Genomic DNA, 12,256 nt, shown 5'->3' on the forward strand with positions numbered 1-12,256 from the left:
AAATAAAAACAAAAAAACAGGAGAGGAAGGAAGTCCCATCAGGGAGGCAAAAGAACAGCCCTTGCTTCCTTGCACATCCCTGTGCCCCAAGTCGTCTCCCTTTCTCCTCCTTGCGCGACCCGGCCGAGCTCAGCCGGGCCGGAGCAGAGCGGCTCCGCACGCCTGCGATGGCTCCGGGGCCTCGCCCCAAGCTCGCACCGTCCTTGCGGCTTTTATTTTCCTAATTTTAAATTTATTTTTCCAACACCCCTGCCTCGGGCTGAACGGGGGGCGCTCCAGGGGGCGAGTGCGGGGCGGCTGCCCGCCTGCGGGAGCGGCGCTCGGTGCCGGGGCAGCAACGCGGCTACTCCGCGGCCGCCGGGCAGGTGCCGCGGCGGCTCTCGGACCGCACCGGCGGGGAGATAACACTTCAGGAAAAAANGGGAGGAAAACCTCAAGAAAAAAAAAAAAAAAAAAAAAAAAAAAAAAAAAAGTTTTAAAAAAGAAGAAAGTTTAATAACCAAAAACTTTAATAACTAAAAAATAAGATAGCAGCGGAGGGGCCGGTGCCCGTGTGCAGGAGCCCCGCCGCAGCCGGAGCGGTGCCGGCGGGGCGGAGCGGCCCCGCTGACCCCCGGCCGGGCCGGTGCCGGGGGCGGGGAGCCCGGAGCGCCCCGCCGGCCCCCATTGGCCGCCTCCCCCGGGCGGGCCGTACAATCCTCGGCAGTGTCCTGAGACTGTACGCCCGCCTCGGGGGCGACCCGGCCGAACCGGACCCCGCTCCTCGCCCGCCGCCGCCCGTGGAGCCCCGCGTCCGGCGGGCAGGTGCTGAGCGCGCCCCGGCCCGAGAGGCGGCGCAGGAGCCGGCAGCAGCCGCCGCGATGACAGCTGACAAGGAGAAGAAAAGGTGAGGGGCCGCGGGCGAGGCGCCGCGCTGCTCGGGCCGCTGCGTCCTCCTTCTGCCGCTGCCCCCTTGGGCCGCGGGACTCCCAGCGGGCAGGGGCCGAGGGGGCACTGCCGGCGGGACGGCGCGGCCTCGCCTCCCCCCGCCACGGCTCCTGTGCGAGGGCTCGACCCGGAGCATTTGCGGGGACCAAGTGCGGCGGGAGAGTTAATTCGCCCAGCCCGGGCGGGGAGAGGGGCCGGGGAGCAGCGCCGCGCCCCTTCGGGGCAACCCGCGCTCTGTCCGGGCCGCCGCCGAGCTGGGGAGCGCCTGCCCCGGGGGCTGCCCCGCCGGGCGGCACCGCGGCCGGCAGCGCGCCCGGCACGGCCCGGTGAAGGCAGCCCCGGCCGTGCCGGGCTGCGGGCGGCGGGCAGGTGCACCCGGCAGGGAGGGCCAGCCGGTGTGCGGCCACTGTCATGTACGCCATGGCAGCAGGGCTTGGTATCAGCGAGGACAGAGGTAGTAGGTTAAACTATTTTTCAGTTGAGGACGGGGGCTTTGAAGGTAGCAGCACTCTTAGCAAAACATGTTTTATTGCTAAAGTCGCGTGGATGAAATTGTCAGGCTATGTAAATATTTCGACACCTCCTCGCTCCAGTCCGAGACGCTGGCCGCAGTGCATCTCCCGCGGTGCACGGAGCTCCTCGGCTGTCAGCGGGTTTTCCCGGAGGGCCGAGAGCTCCAGGAGTGCCCAGCGCCTCGTTTGCTGCTGCCCTTTGAGAGGGATGTAAAGCTAGACATTCCCACACTGCCAGAGCGACCCTTCCAGAGTAACGCATTGGTGGTTTTGTATCAGAGATTTTTTCTTGCTGGTTCTTGAGAACAAACGTCATAATAAAACTCAGCGGTCCAGTCCATAACACAGAAGCTACAGGTAGAGATTAAGAGAAGAACTATCTACTTGTTGCTCCAAAGCTATAAACAATTCCTGTGGATGAGAGAGGGCGCTGACATGGGGAAAGCTAAGCAAGTGAATAAAGGTCTATGAAGTCTTGTGAAAGGATATGTATCCAGTCTGTTTTATACAGCAGGCAGTCACAAGGATCCGTCAATTATCAGCCCAGGTTACTGATCTGGCTATAAATTCTCTTTGTAAGCAATGTGGTTTAGAGACTAAGAATTTTATGTTGTTATTTGTCGTGTGTACTATCCAGCTACCATGCAGTAAACTCTAAACTGTAGGTTTTTGTGTGTGTAATAGCTCCTTTATTATTGACTCACCCTATGACGATGTAGTAGGGGAGGTATAGTAGTGTAAATCATACCTTTTCCCTGTAACTTTGTTTTCCTTGGTTTATCAGAAACTAACATATTAAGGTTAAACAGTTGCTTCAAGTGTATTTTGTTTTAGATAGAGTGCAGAGTACAAAATAGACGTATGTTTTGTGTCTTATGTTGAAAAAGCAAAAAATTATAGTACAGTTCAATGTAGTTAAAAATGTGTTAGTTTATGAGGCAAGAGGATGAAATAGTGTATATATTGGAAATACATTGCATTCATTGTATCACCTTTTTTTAGTGGGACACTCTTAATCTCTTCAGTTTTAACCTCTTGCTTTCAAGCAAAGTGAGGGATTGAGCACTGTCTAATCTTGCAGGACAGCACTCTGAAGTGGTTTGGGGAAATACTCTTCAGATACTACACAGGCTTCACAGGACTGAAGTCTGAACCCTGATCCTGACTCCGTCACTGCTTTTAAATATTGTGACATTCAGTGACAATTTTTCTGTTTCTCTCAGAAGTAGGCTAATTGTTATCTGGTTCATGGGATTGTTGCGTAAATTAATGTTTGTGGAAGAACTGGGAGAGTGTCATTTGAGGGATTTCAGATAGCTGGCTTGTGCCTCTCTGTTAGAGTGCTATGGATATCCCTACTAGGGATGTACCCTATGTAGCCTGTTGAAACAAGATAGTTTTGCTTTCTTAATTTTCCAGTACTGTTATAGGGTAGGTTTATTGCCTTGAGTTTGACAGTTAGTGTATTGTTTGCTTGATCTCTATCCAGATATGCAACTAGGATCTCTAACCTTACTCGCTAATAGCATTTATAAATCACTTTCACGGAGGAAAGGTGGGGCAGTGTTACCAGATTTCCAGGCAGCTCTGAAACTATGTTGAGGAGCAGGTCTCTTACTGTTAAACAAATGTTCTAAGGAAGATAATCTTTGATTTTCTTAATGGTCCGTTTAAGTTGAAGAACATCCTCAAGTCCTCATTTGAAGCTCTGTTTGCCAGCAGAAAAGAGCAGTTGCTTTATTTGGGACAAATGTTATGGCACTTTCAGTAGGCTGATTTCCCACATTTAAAGTTAGTCCAAGATACAGAGCTGAAATTAATATGATTATGATTCTTTTAACTTATTTTAAAAAATCTACACAGTATTAGATACTCTCTTAGAATGCCGGTAATTAGGAACTGGGAGAAGGAGGAATAAAAGGGCATAACACATTTTAGCAAATAGTAAAAGCTAAGGGAAAATGTATCTGGTCTGTACAGCTGTGCAGTACAACAACAAGTCGTAGGTAAGTCCCAATGTAATTAGAGCAGTCTGATACAATATCTTGATGAGATTTTTAATGTTTTGCAAGATAGTTATTTTGTTAGGAGTGGATGTTGTGTTAAATGAACGGTTCTGGATGGATAACAGTGTCTGAGAAAAGTTTGAAACCACGCTCAGGACAAGTCAAGTACCTCTGAGAAGGATGCATAATTTGGCTTCACCTTTTCAGTTGTGTTGTTACTTGGGGAATTCTGTGTTTGTTTTCCAGTTGAATGAAAAATAAACCAAATTTGCAGCTCAGGGTGTTTCTGTGCTAGTGGTCCCCATGTAATTACACAATATGTTTTGTGACCATAACCATGTAATGTTACATAAATCAGTTTAACTTCTTCTGGCCCAGAGAGGAAAGAAATGAGGTTACCCCCAGTTGCTGTCTAGGTAATAGACTGCTTTTATTTACCCTTTTACTCTGGGCTTTATTTGATGTTGAGCCCCTCTAATGAGATGCTTTGTGCCTCAATTTTTGCTGACCTTTTCCTTCAGGAGAGTAGTTTTGCCAAGCTGAGGTCACTCTTGGCTGTTCCTCCTCAGGATGAGGAAACTATCCTGATGGCACAGCCCTCCAGAGCTCAGGTAGTTGCTTGCTCGTAATGGATATAATTTGGATGTCAGGAAATGTGAGCATGTGGATGTGCCAAGGTGTTCAACTGCAGATTTCAAGAAACATACAGTCTCAGTTTTGTTCTCCCCAGTACATTTTCTGTGTGTCACTATTGCCAGGTATACTCCATATTGATGTTATTCTGTGATGGCGGTGACAGATGATCTTGTCCATTCTCTTGCCAACCCGGGTTTGTCCTTATACTCTTTTAAACCTCATTTTATGTACTTTAGCTGATGGAGGTTGGAACACTTTCCTTTGCAGACTATTTCATAGGTTACTCAGCTCCATAAAAAAAAAAATTCAAGTTTTATTATTGCTTAACATTTCTCCATGCATAAACCACATATTTTAGTTACTTCTGTTTGCTTCTGTGTTCACATCTGCCCTTGTAGTTTTTCTTATTTGGACTTATCAAAAGGAAATGTGATCTCCTGAATTCCTGGTGAACAATCTGTTGAAATTTGCTGTTTAGCACATGCTTATAGTGTGTTAACATTAAGCAATTCGTATTTACATTTCAGCACCACAAATTCAGGCACTTCATAGCTTGCAGGTCATCTTGAATGATACTGGCCACTCATAGCCCTCCTACTTTGGTATTGCCCGTTCTGTTTCTGTACTCACTGCCCCTTCTGATTTCTACAGAGTCTGACTTTTCTACCAGAGTGTGGCCCAAGGGTACAGGAATGAGGAGGGACAGGCTCACGCCTGCCCCGGCTCTGCCTTTGCCTGCAGTGACATGGAGCAGAGCTTGGGCTGAGCTCTGGCTTGGTGACCTGGCCTGCTTGGGAACTCTTTGACTTCTGCTGCCCAGCTCCTGTGGTTTCATCTCGACAGAGCCAAAGTATTTCAGCTTGATGAAGACTGAATGGCTTTTGCTGTGGGAATGGTGTGCAGTGTGAGTGCCTCCCAGTGTGTACCATCCTCCCAAAATGATCTGGGCACCTGAGGATTTGTGTTTCGCAGGGATGCTCCAAGGGCTTGCTCTGCTTGTGTTTAGCACTTAGCCCTAGAGCAAGTTAAAAATCTGTCAGCCCTTCATAAACACAATCCTTGTGTCATGTCTTATCTCTGTCACATTTATCTTATGTGGGTCATTAAGAATGTCTTGCATATTAGAGATACTTTGCTAATTACCAGTTTTGCGTTTATGCTGCAAATTCAGGAGATCCATCATGAGTATCAAAAATGGATCTCTCTATATCTTTAATATTTTTTTTCTATGATGGATTCATAAACATTAAGTATTTTTGTTTTCAGGTTCCAAGCAGGAGCTGCTGTTAGGTGTGGTGGGAGCAAAACTCTTCAAGCATTAAACTTTTTTCTATTCTTAGGATAAACATTAGAGTAAGGAAATGAGCAATACAAAGGCAGATGGTATTTAAAAATAATTTAAATATAATTTAAAAATACATGGAATGGTTTTATTCTGCTACAGCTATTTGTGAAATGCTATTGTGTTAATTACTCCAATATTCATAGTGACATGCATATCTTAATAGTTATAAATAGTTCTAGTAGCTGGCACAAGGTTGACAGAGCCCTTCTCTTAAATGAAGAGAAAGTGCAAGTATGAATATTATGCATCTGGCAGGTTTTTTCTCATTTATCATTCTTGTGCTCAATTTGATTAAAAGGCAATATAATAAAGTAGTTATCTGGTGAGGATAAAACCTTGACTGCTTATATATATATATATATAAAAATAACTTATTTCTTAATGTTTACAGAGCTGCTTTTTATGGAGACACTTTCTGAAGTGTGTAAAATGGGAAACTATTTTATTATACCTTTGGAAAGTAGCTTAATAAAGTACAGTAGGCCAATTGGCTGATAAATAAGTAGTGTTCCAATGTAACTCACTTAATTATGCTCTTCTTGAGCTCAAATCTGATTATGATTTTGGTTTTTTCCTCTGTGGCTTTATTTAGGTCTAGAAAATTTAGCTGAAACAAAATCTGCCATAATAAATTTTGATTAAATGGGCATATTTGGGCCTGAAAACAGTTAGACTTGTAATTTAATTTACTTGACTGTTATTACAAAGCAAGTAAGATTTAGATAGCATCTCTATTATGCTTCTCTGTCCATTGCTTTATATAACACAGCAAATATTCAGTATTTATTTTATAGAAACTCATCAAATGTTTTGCCAGACAAGAAGCAAAGTTGCTTTAGTTGAATTTTTGTGTCTGATCTTCAGTCAAAGAGATGCCCTGGTCTTGACCCTTTCTCTGTGTGCTAATATGTGGAATCAGCAGTTTTCTTTGATTTAGGGGAATGTTTAGGGTGTTGCCTCCAAGAAGTTTGAAAAATTCAGAAACTTTACACATACTTTGTGTTAGCCTATGGGTGGATGATTAATACTGCCTTATTGCAAAATTGTGTACATTTGGGCAGGAGGAAAAAACACTTTTTCATTTTGTTTGTGTAGGACAAAACCAGGATAATACAGCTCCTTAGTGGTTTTTATTCCTAATGTAAATATGTTGAACCACCCCTCAAGTTACAAATGCTGCTTTGTTCTGCTGTGTATGTATTTATGCACTGATTTGCTTTCAAACAAACATTAAGTAGCATGTGTTTTAATCTCAAGTATTTGTGGAAAATCTGTTGAACCAAACTGACTGTTTGGTCAAAGAGATTTCAGCAGCATACTGTGTTTCTCTCAAACTGCATCTTGCCTGTGCCTGGCTGTTCCTCCAGTCCCTACTTCTTGAGCATGTCCCTAAATCCCATCTCTGACCTGCATGCATGAAACCTCCAGGCCAGAATTTGGACAGACTGTAAAGCAGGAATTTCATGGAGAGAGCAACTGGACTTTTATGGGATTTGGCTGGGATTTGTTTGCTTGTTTTTTTCATGTATATGAGTGAACAGTGATGAGTGCAGAGTCCTGCACTGCTCTTTGTTGTCTGCCTCCTTCTTTAAATCCTCTCCCCCAAACAAACAAAACAAAACAAAGAGAAAAAAAAAAGAGGGGAAAAAAAGTAACTCCTGGTTAAGTAACTCTTCTCCACAGCCCTGGTAGAACAGAAGGCTGAAGCACTGAAACATCCCTTTATACTTGAATATGAAATATTGTGTGCATTGAACTACTTCTACAAATAGCAATAGTTTTGCAATAACATTTTGGAACTAGAAGAGTGTGAGCAGTCTCGTCTTGTTTCAGGAAATTGTGTTATCTAAGGAAAAGCTAAAATTAGAAGAGATATGGGGAGCATTGTGCATATATTTTTTTTTGGGGGGGGGGGGGGGGGGTTTGGTTTTGGGTTTGTTTTTTTTTTAAACAGAGCAGCTCTCCTAATGCATGAATCATGTGGGTGTAACTTATGGCACTTGATAGCAGGCAGTCTGTCTGAAGGTATATGTGTAGTAAGTTTACTGGGATCAATTAAAAATTATTTGGAACTACTGAAACATGAACTTAATCTATTGTAAATATTTGTTACTCGTTATCTAATATATCAAAATATATGTGGTTAGAGTTAGGCAAATTAAGGTAAGATATAAAGTGCAAATTTTGAACAGTGGTGCCAAGTGCTGGAAAAGCTGCAGATGCAGTTGGTGAATATTTCTGTAAAAACAAATATTTTCTTGGAAAATAATTTTCCAGAGCACAAGGGAAACAAGAGCTAGCATTTTAGTTTGCGCTAGACTAAAATGAAGAGATTGAGTTGAGAAATTGTCAAGACATATGAAGACTGCTGAAACATTTTAGATTTGGCTTCATTTTTATGGGGTTGCCTGTGTTGCACTATGTTGTTAATTGAAAACCAGATGTTCTAAATTCATTTCAATGAGACTTAAGTAATTATTAGTCTCTTGTTAATTTAAATATTTTTCTTTTTTCTTTGTCTTTCTTTTCTGTGTTAGACTTAATTGGGGCTTTTTCCAGATCTTTACTGTACCGAATTGTACAACACACTTACGCTTGACCTCAATCAGACTCCTGTCTTCCTTTCAGGAGAAATCTTCAAATTTATCTGCTAAACCAAAATATTAGGTATTCCTTTTACACTATTTACAAAGCCCTCATCACTTAAAGCCTTGAATTCAAAACAGTCCCAGTCTTTGAAAAACTGCAATTGCTTAGACAAGTTACCAGGTCTGATGAAAATACTTAGTCCTCTTTGGCTTGGGTTAGGCAGGAAGTGTGACTTGGCAATGACAAAGGTCTTCTCTAGCTTGGGTTATGTGAACAGCTTTTAAAAGACTGTAGTATAATTGAAAACATAGCAATGAAGGCCCGCCATAACCCCTCACTGGCTCCTGACACAACAGGCAAGAAAGTCAAAATATGAGAGAGATGAAAACAGCATGTTTACAGAATTTCTAACTTGTTCTCAAAGGACTGATAATTTCAGAGCCATGTTCTCGAAAACTGCCTGCATATGCTGAGAGATAGACATGTTTGCCTTTCCCAGGAGAGCTTATTGCTTTAAGTAGCAGATATTATTGTATCTTGAAATATAGTTATCCCAGGTAATGTCAACCTTTGGCCTAGTACGTGTGTTTTCTTTACCTAGTCAGCTTCTGAATCCCTTTTATATATATGTATATATTATTTATTACACAGAAGGTGGTTTGCTGAATGGTTTCAGTTTAAGAACCCAGTTCAGTGGCCTGAATAAGTTGCATGAAATCTTAAAAATGTGCCCTGGTCTTCTTTTCTTAGAAGGGAAAGCTGGTGCTCATTTGTTGTGTCAGAGGCCTTACAAATGTTTTTTAATTTGCATGGGAAAAAATCCATTAAGGGCTCATAATTTTGGTGCAGGTTGTCTGATGGTGTTCAAAAATTACTGTATAATATTTTTCACTTTAGATATATTCATGCTCTACTAAGAGAAATATTTGCTTAGGTAATAAGCTGAAGCAAGTATGAAGTGGGATGGTTATTAGGCAGCTTTTATAAAGGTGGTGGAATTATACTTTAAAGAACATTCCTTGTATTTTGCTTCACCTTTAGCATATCTAAGGTATTTACTGCCATAAAAAGGTGCTTAAACTGCTTAAGCTCCTGGTATCACAGCTGTAGTCATTTGCACTTGCATTTGTATGATAAACTACAAAGCAATCCTATTCAGCCATTGTGTTTAGGACCTTCTCCGGGTGCTGTTGGTCTTCAGGCCCTCTCTGTTCATTCACAATTGTATCGCCCACTCTGCCAGTAAATTCTAGGTATTATTGGGTACTTATTGTCAAAATACTTCAAAGATCTTTGAGATGTTAAGAAACCTCTGTATTTCTACACTTGTAAATGGGGAATGTTGCTAGGAATGTGCCTAGCTTTTAGCTGTCTGTGCAATTTGTATCCAAAAGTCGTTGCAAATAGCCAAGTATCTTCTGAGATGATAAGCATTGTTGTTCCTGGTTAGATTTTTGTGTGGCATTATGATGAAATAACAAACTCGTTAGCTGATGGCAATGACACTGTCTTCAGACTCTTAGGTATTTATGGAAAAGAGTATTGACTTAAAGCTGATAGGAAGTTAGCTTAGAACAAAAATGCCTTTTGAGCGATCTGTGGAATGTCAGCGTCATATGTGTATGTGTGAGAAGAAATTCAACATTAAATGGCATTATCGTGGCATGACTCCTTAGGCAGTATTTCTCTGGAATACAAATCCAGTGACCAGTTAGAGCTATACTACACTCCAGGTTTGTTTTTTTTTTAAGGTCTCAGTTGCCTCCACTGTGTTTCATAACCTGTGAGAGAAGACTGAAAATTGGTGAAAGTGCTTTTGGTATTTTCCTATACTTTTTGCCAGATGATTCTTCTGGAAAAGCTGCATTTGTCTAATTCAGTGAAGGTGAAGAGTCTTTGGGAAAGGATAAGCATTTTGGAATAGCCTCTGTGTACTGCCTTCGCCATATGGTCTTTGGAAGAACAGCAAGACTTTGCCTACTACTGGCTTTTCCCATTCCTCCGCTGTCAAAAAGGAAAACCATGACAAATGTGGCTCTTGGTTTACTCCTTCCAGTTATCCCCGTATTGATCTGGGAGACAGTTCCTGTTGTCCTGTAAGGTTGCCTTGCGCATTGAAGAGTGCAGAGAGTTGGAGTTGGGCAATTCTTGCACATGGGATGGCTGACTTTTGCTTGCAGAGCAGGAAACCAATGCCTCAAGACAGATAATTATGCTTGGTCTTAACAAAACAGCGTTATTTACGCTTTTAAGGGAAGGTAGACATTTGGTGGTGTTGACCCGCTTCATTGCTTCATGCAGCACTTTTATGTGCATGGTTAGGTGGAAGATGTCGCATTTCACTGAGGGAACATAGTTTGGTTCAGCTGTGGGTGGGCTGGTTTTGTGCTGCAGCTGTAAGATTATCGGTTTGTGTTAATAAATCTGGTTCTTGGTTTTTTTCCCTGTGAATGATTTGAAGGATGTGTTTATTGCCATTACTAATCAGAGGGACATTTTTATGGGAACATCCTTTCTGTGCTCAAGTTGTCTCAGTGCTTCTACTGGCTTTTTTACGTAACAGCAAAGCCGTATTTATGTTCTCAGTGATTCACAAAGGGGAACTATCCCGTTCTCTTAGGCATGTGCTGGCTTGAAAATGAAATAGAAGCAAGTGCAGATATCTTGAGGGAAACTTAATGCTGATGTTTCGAAACAGCCATTATATCCCATTTAAGAAAAACCAACCCCCCAACCCTACTTTTGTTTGTCAGCTGCATGACTGGCCCAAACAAAGCCTCTCTGGCATGGAGACCTGGGCCAAAGTGCAGAGAAGCGGAATAAAATCACGTTTTAGATTCTTTTTCTTGAGCTTGTTAGCCACTCAATGTAGAGCTGGCTGTGAAAGTCGAGTCTGGTGGTTGACCTGGCTGCTGAACAACAGCTTTAGCAAGTGGGTCTGGCCTCTGCAGTTGCTTCTTCTGTCTCCTTTCCCCTCCACACCCTCTCTGAAAGCCCCTTGCTCAGCTTGGCTCTTTGTTCTGCTGGGTACTCAGGGCATTGCATTGATAATGTAGCCTGGACAGTGTGGTGTGACTGCTCACTGTAGTTATCCTAGCTCCCCAGTCTGGAAAACTGGGATGGTAGTACATCCTTCCTTCCACCCTTTGTGTGTCTTATTTATTTAAACTGTAAACTTTTTTAAATGGAGACTTTCTATTTCTATGCCTTAAACAATGCTGTAGATATGCTGGCAAGCATCTTGTAGAATAAACCTAACTTGAAAATGCTTTAATAGGAGGTTGTCAAGTGGAAGGAGTTTGGTTATCTCTCACTCTTATATTACTTGGTTAATTGCTTTCTTTACTGCACCACTCCATATTATCCCTCAATATGTAGGTTACACCCACGTGCTGACGGGTGACCTACGCCTTCATTTGCTTCACCTTTGAATTTGTCCTCCTGTCATATAAGATCCATGTGCAATTTAGACGCCCCAAGCAATTGAGAAGGTGGGGGTGTTGGTGGCGGCAGCAGGAGATTGCAACACCCTGAAAGCATCTCAGAGATGATAATCCCCTTATTCTTTCAGATTTCATCACGGAGTGGGCAGGTGAGAACCCACGGGGCAATAAGAGTGAAAAGGAGGGTTTGACCGTCACAACAAAACCGGTCTTTTCTGCAGATGAGGAGTTCAGCAGGGTTTTAGCAGGCTGAGATCATTTGCTCTCAGTTTCCTTGAACTGAGAGCTGTAAGAAAGTAGAAGAGTGCTGACGTACATAGGGTTATTGGGACATGGGTTTAGAGGTCAGCATACACAATCTCATTCACAGAGACTGAAGCCTGTGGATCTTTATTCAGTGAAGGCTTCTCTTGCCTACAGTTGCCAGGATAGGCCTGAAGACGGAGCCGCTACAGTGTTTAGTGTAAAGAAGAAACAGTGAGAAAAGCCTAATGTTTTAGACAGACTTGGCAGCTTTGCGCACTGTGTGCAGGCCCTGAAGAAGATAGTGCAAGAAGCTGTGTTATCTGTAGAAAGCTTCTTTCCCTTTGCCTACCAGATCTTAGGACAACATCCCCTGCCTCTCAAACCTAAATGTCACTGTAAACATGGTGTAACTAAATTCCAGCTTCTCAAACGGCAGATATGAAGCAATGATCCAGAGTGACCAGCTCTATTGCTTTCTGACACTTTTAAAAAGAAGTATTTTAAAGGAAGCAGGTGACAGCAAATGGTGTTTATTGAAATAGGAACTTTTCA

General features: G+C 42.7%; 1 protein-coding gene across 2 annotated transcripts in view; it reads left to right on the top strand.

The window, feature by feature from the left end:
* The first annotated feature begins 676 nt into the window (after positions 1-676).
* EPAS1 (endothelial PAS domain protein 1) overlaps positions 677-12,256 on the top strand; it is a 77,025-nt gene continuing 65,445 nt past the window's right edge. For both annotated transcript variants that reach the window (XM_041477298.1, XM_041477299.1), the window contains exon 1: positions 677-886. In XM_041477298.1, the coding sequence (XP_041333232.1) occupies positions 861-886 (26 nt within the window). In that variant the 5' untranslated portion in view covers positions 677-860. The remainder of the gene's footprint in view (positions 887-12,256) is intronic.

The sequence above is a fragment of the Pyrgilauda ruficollis genome, unplaced genomic scaffold (assembly GCF_017590135.1).
Source record: "Pyrgilauda ruficollis isolate IOZ18807 unplaced genomic scaffold, ASM1759013v1 scaffold4, whole genome shotgun sequence".
Lineage (NCBI taxonomy): Eukaryota > Metazoa > Chordata > Aves > Passeriformes > Passeridae > Pyrgilauda > Pyrgilauda ruficollis.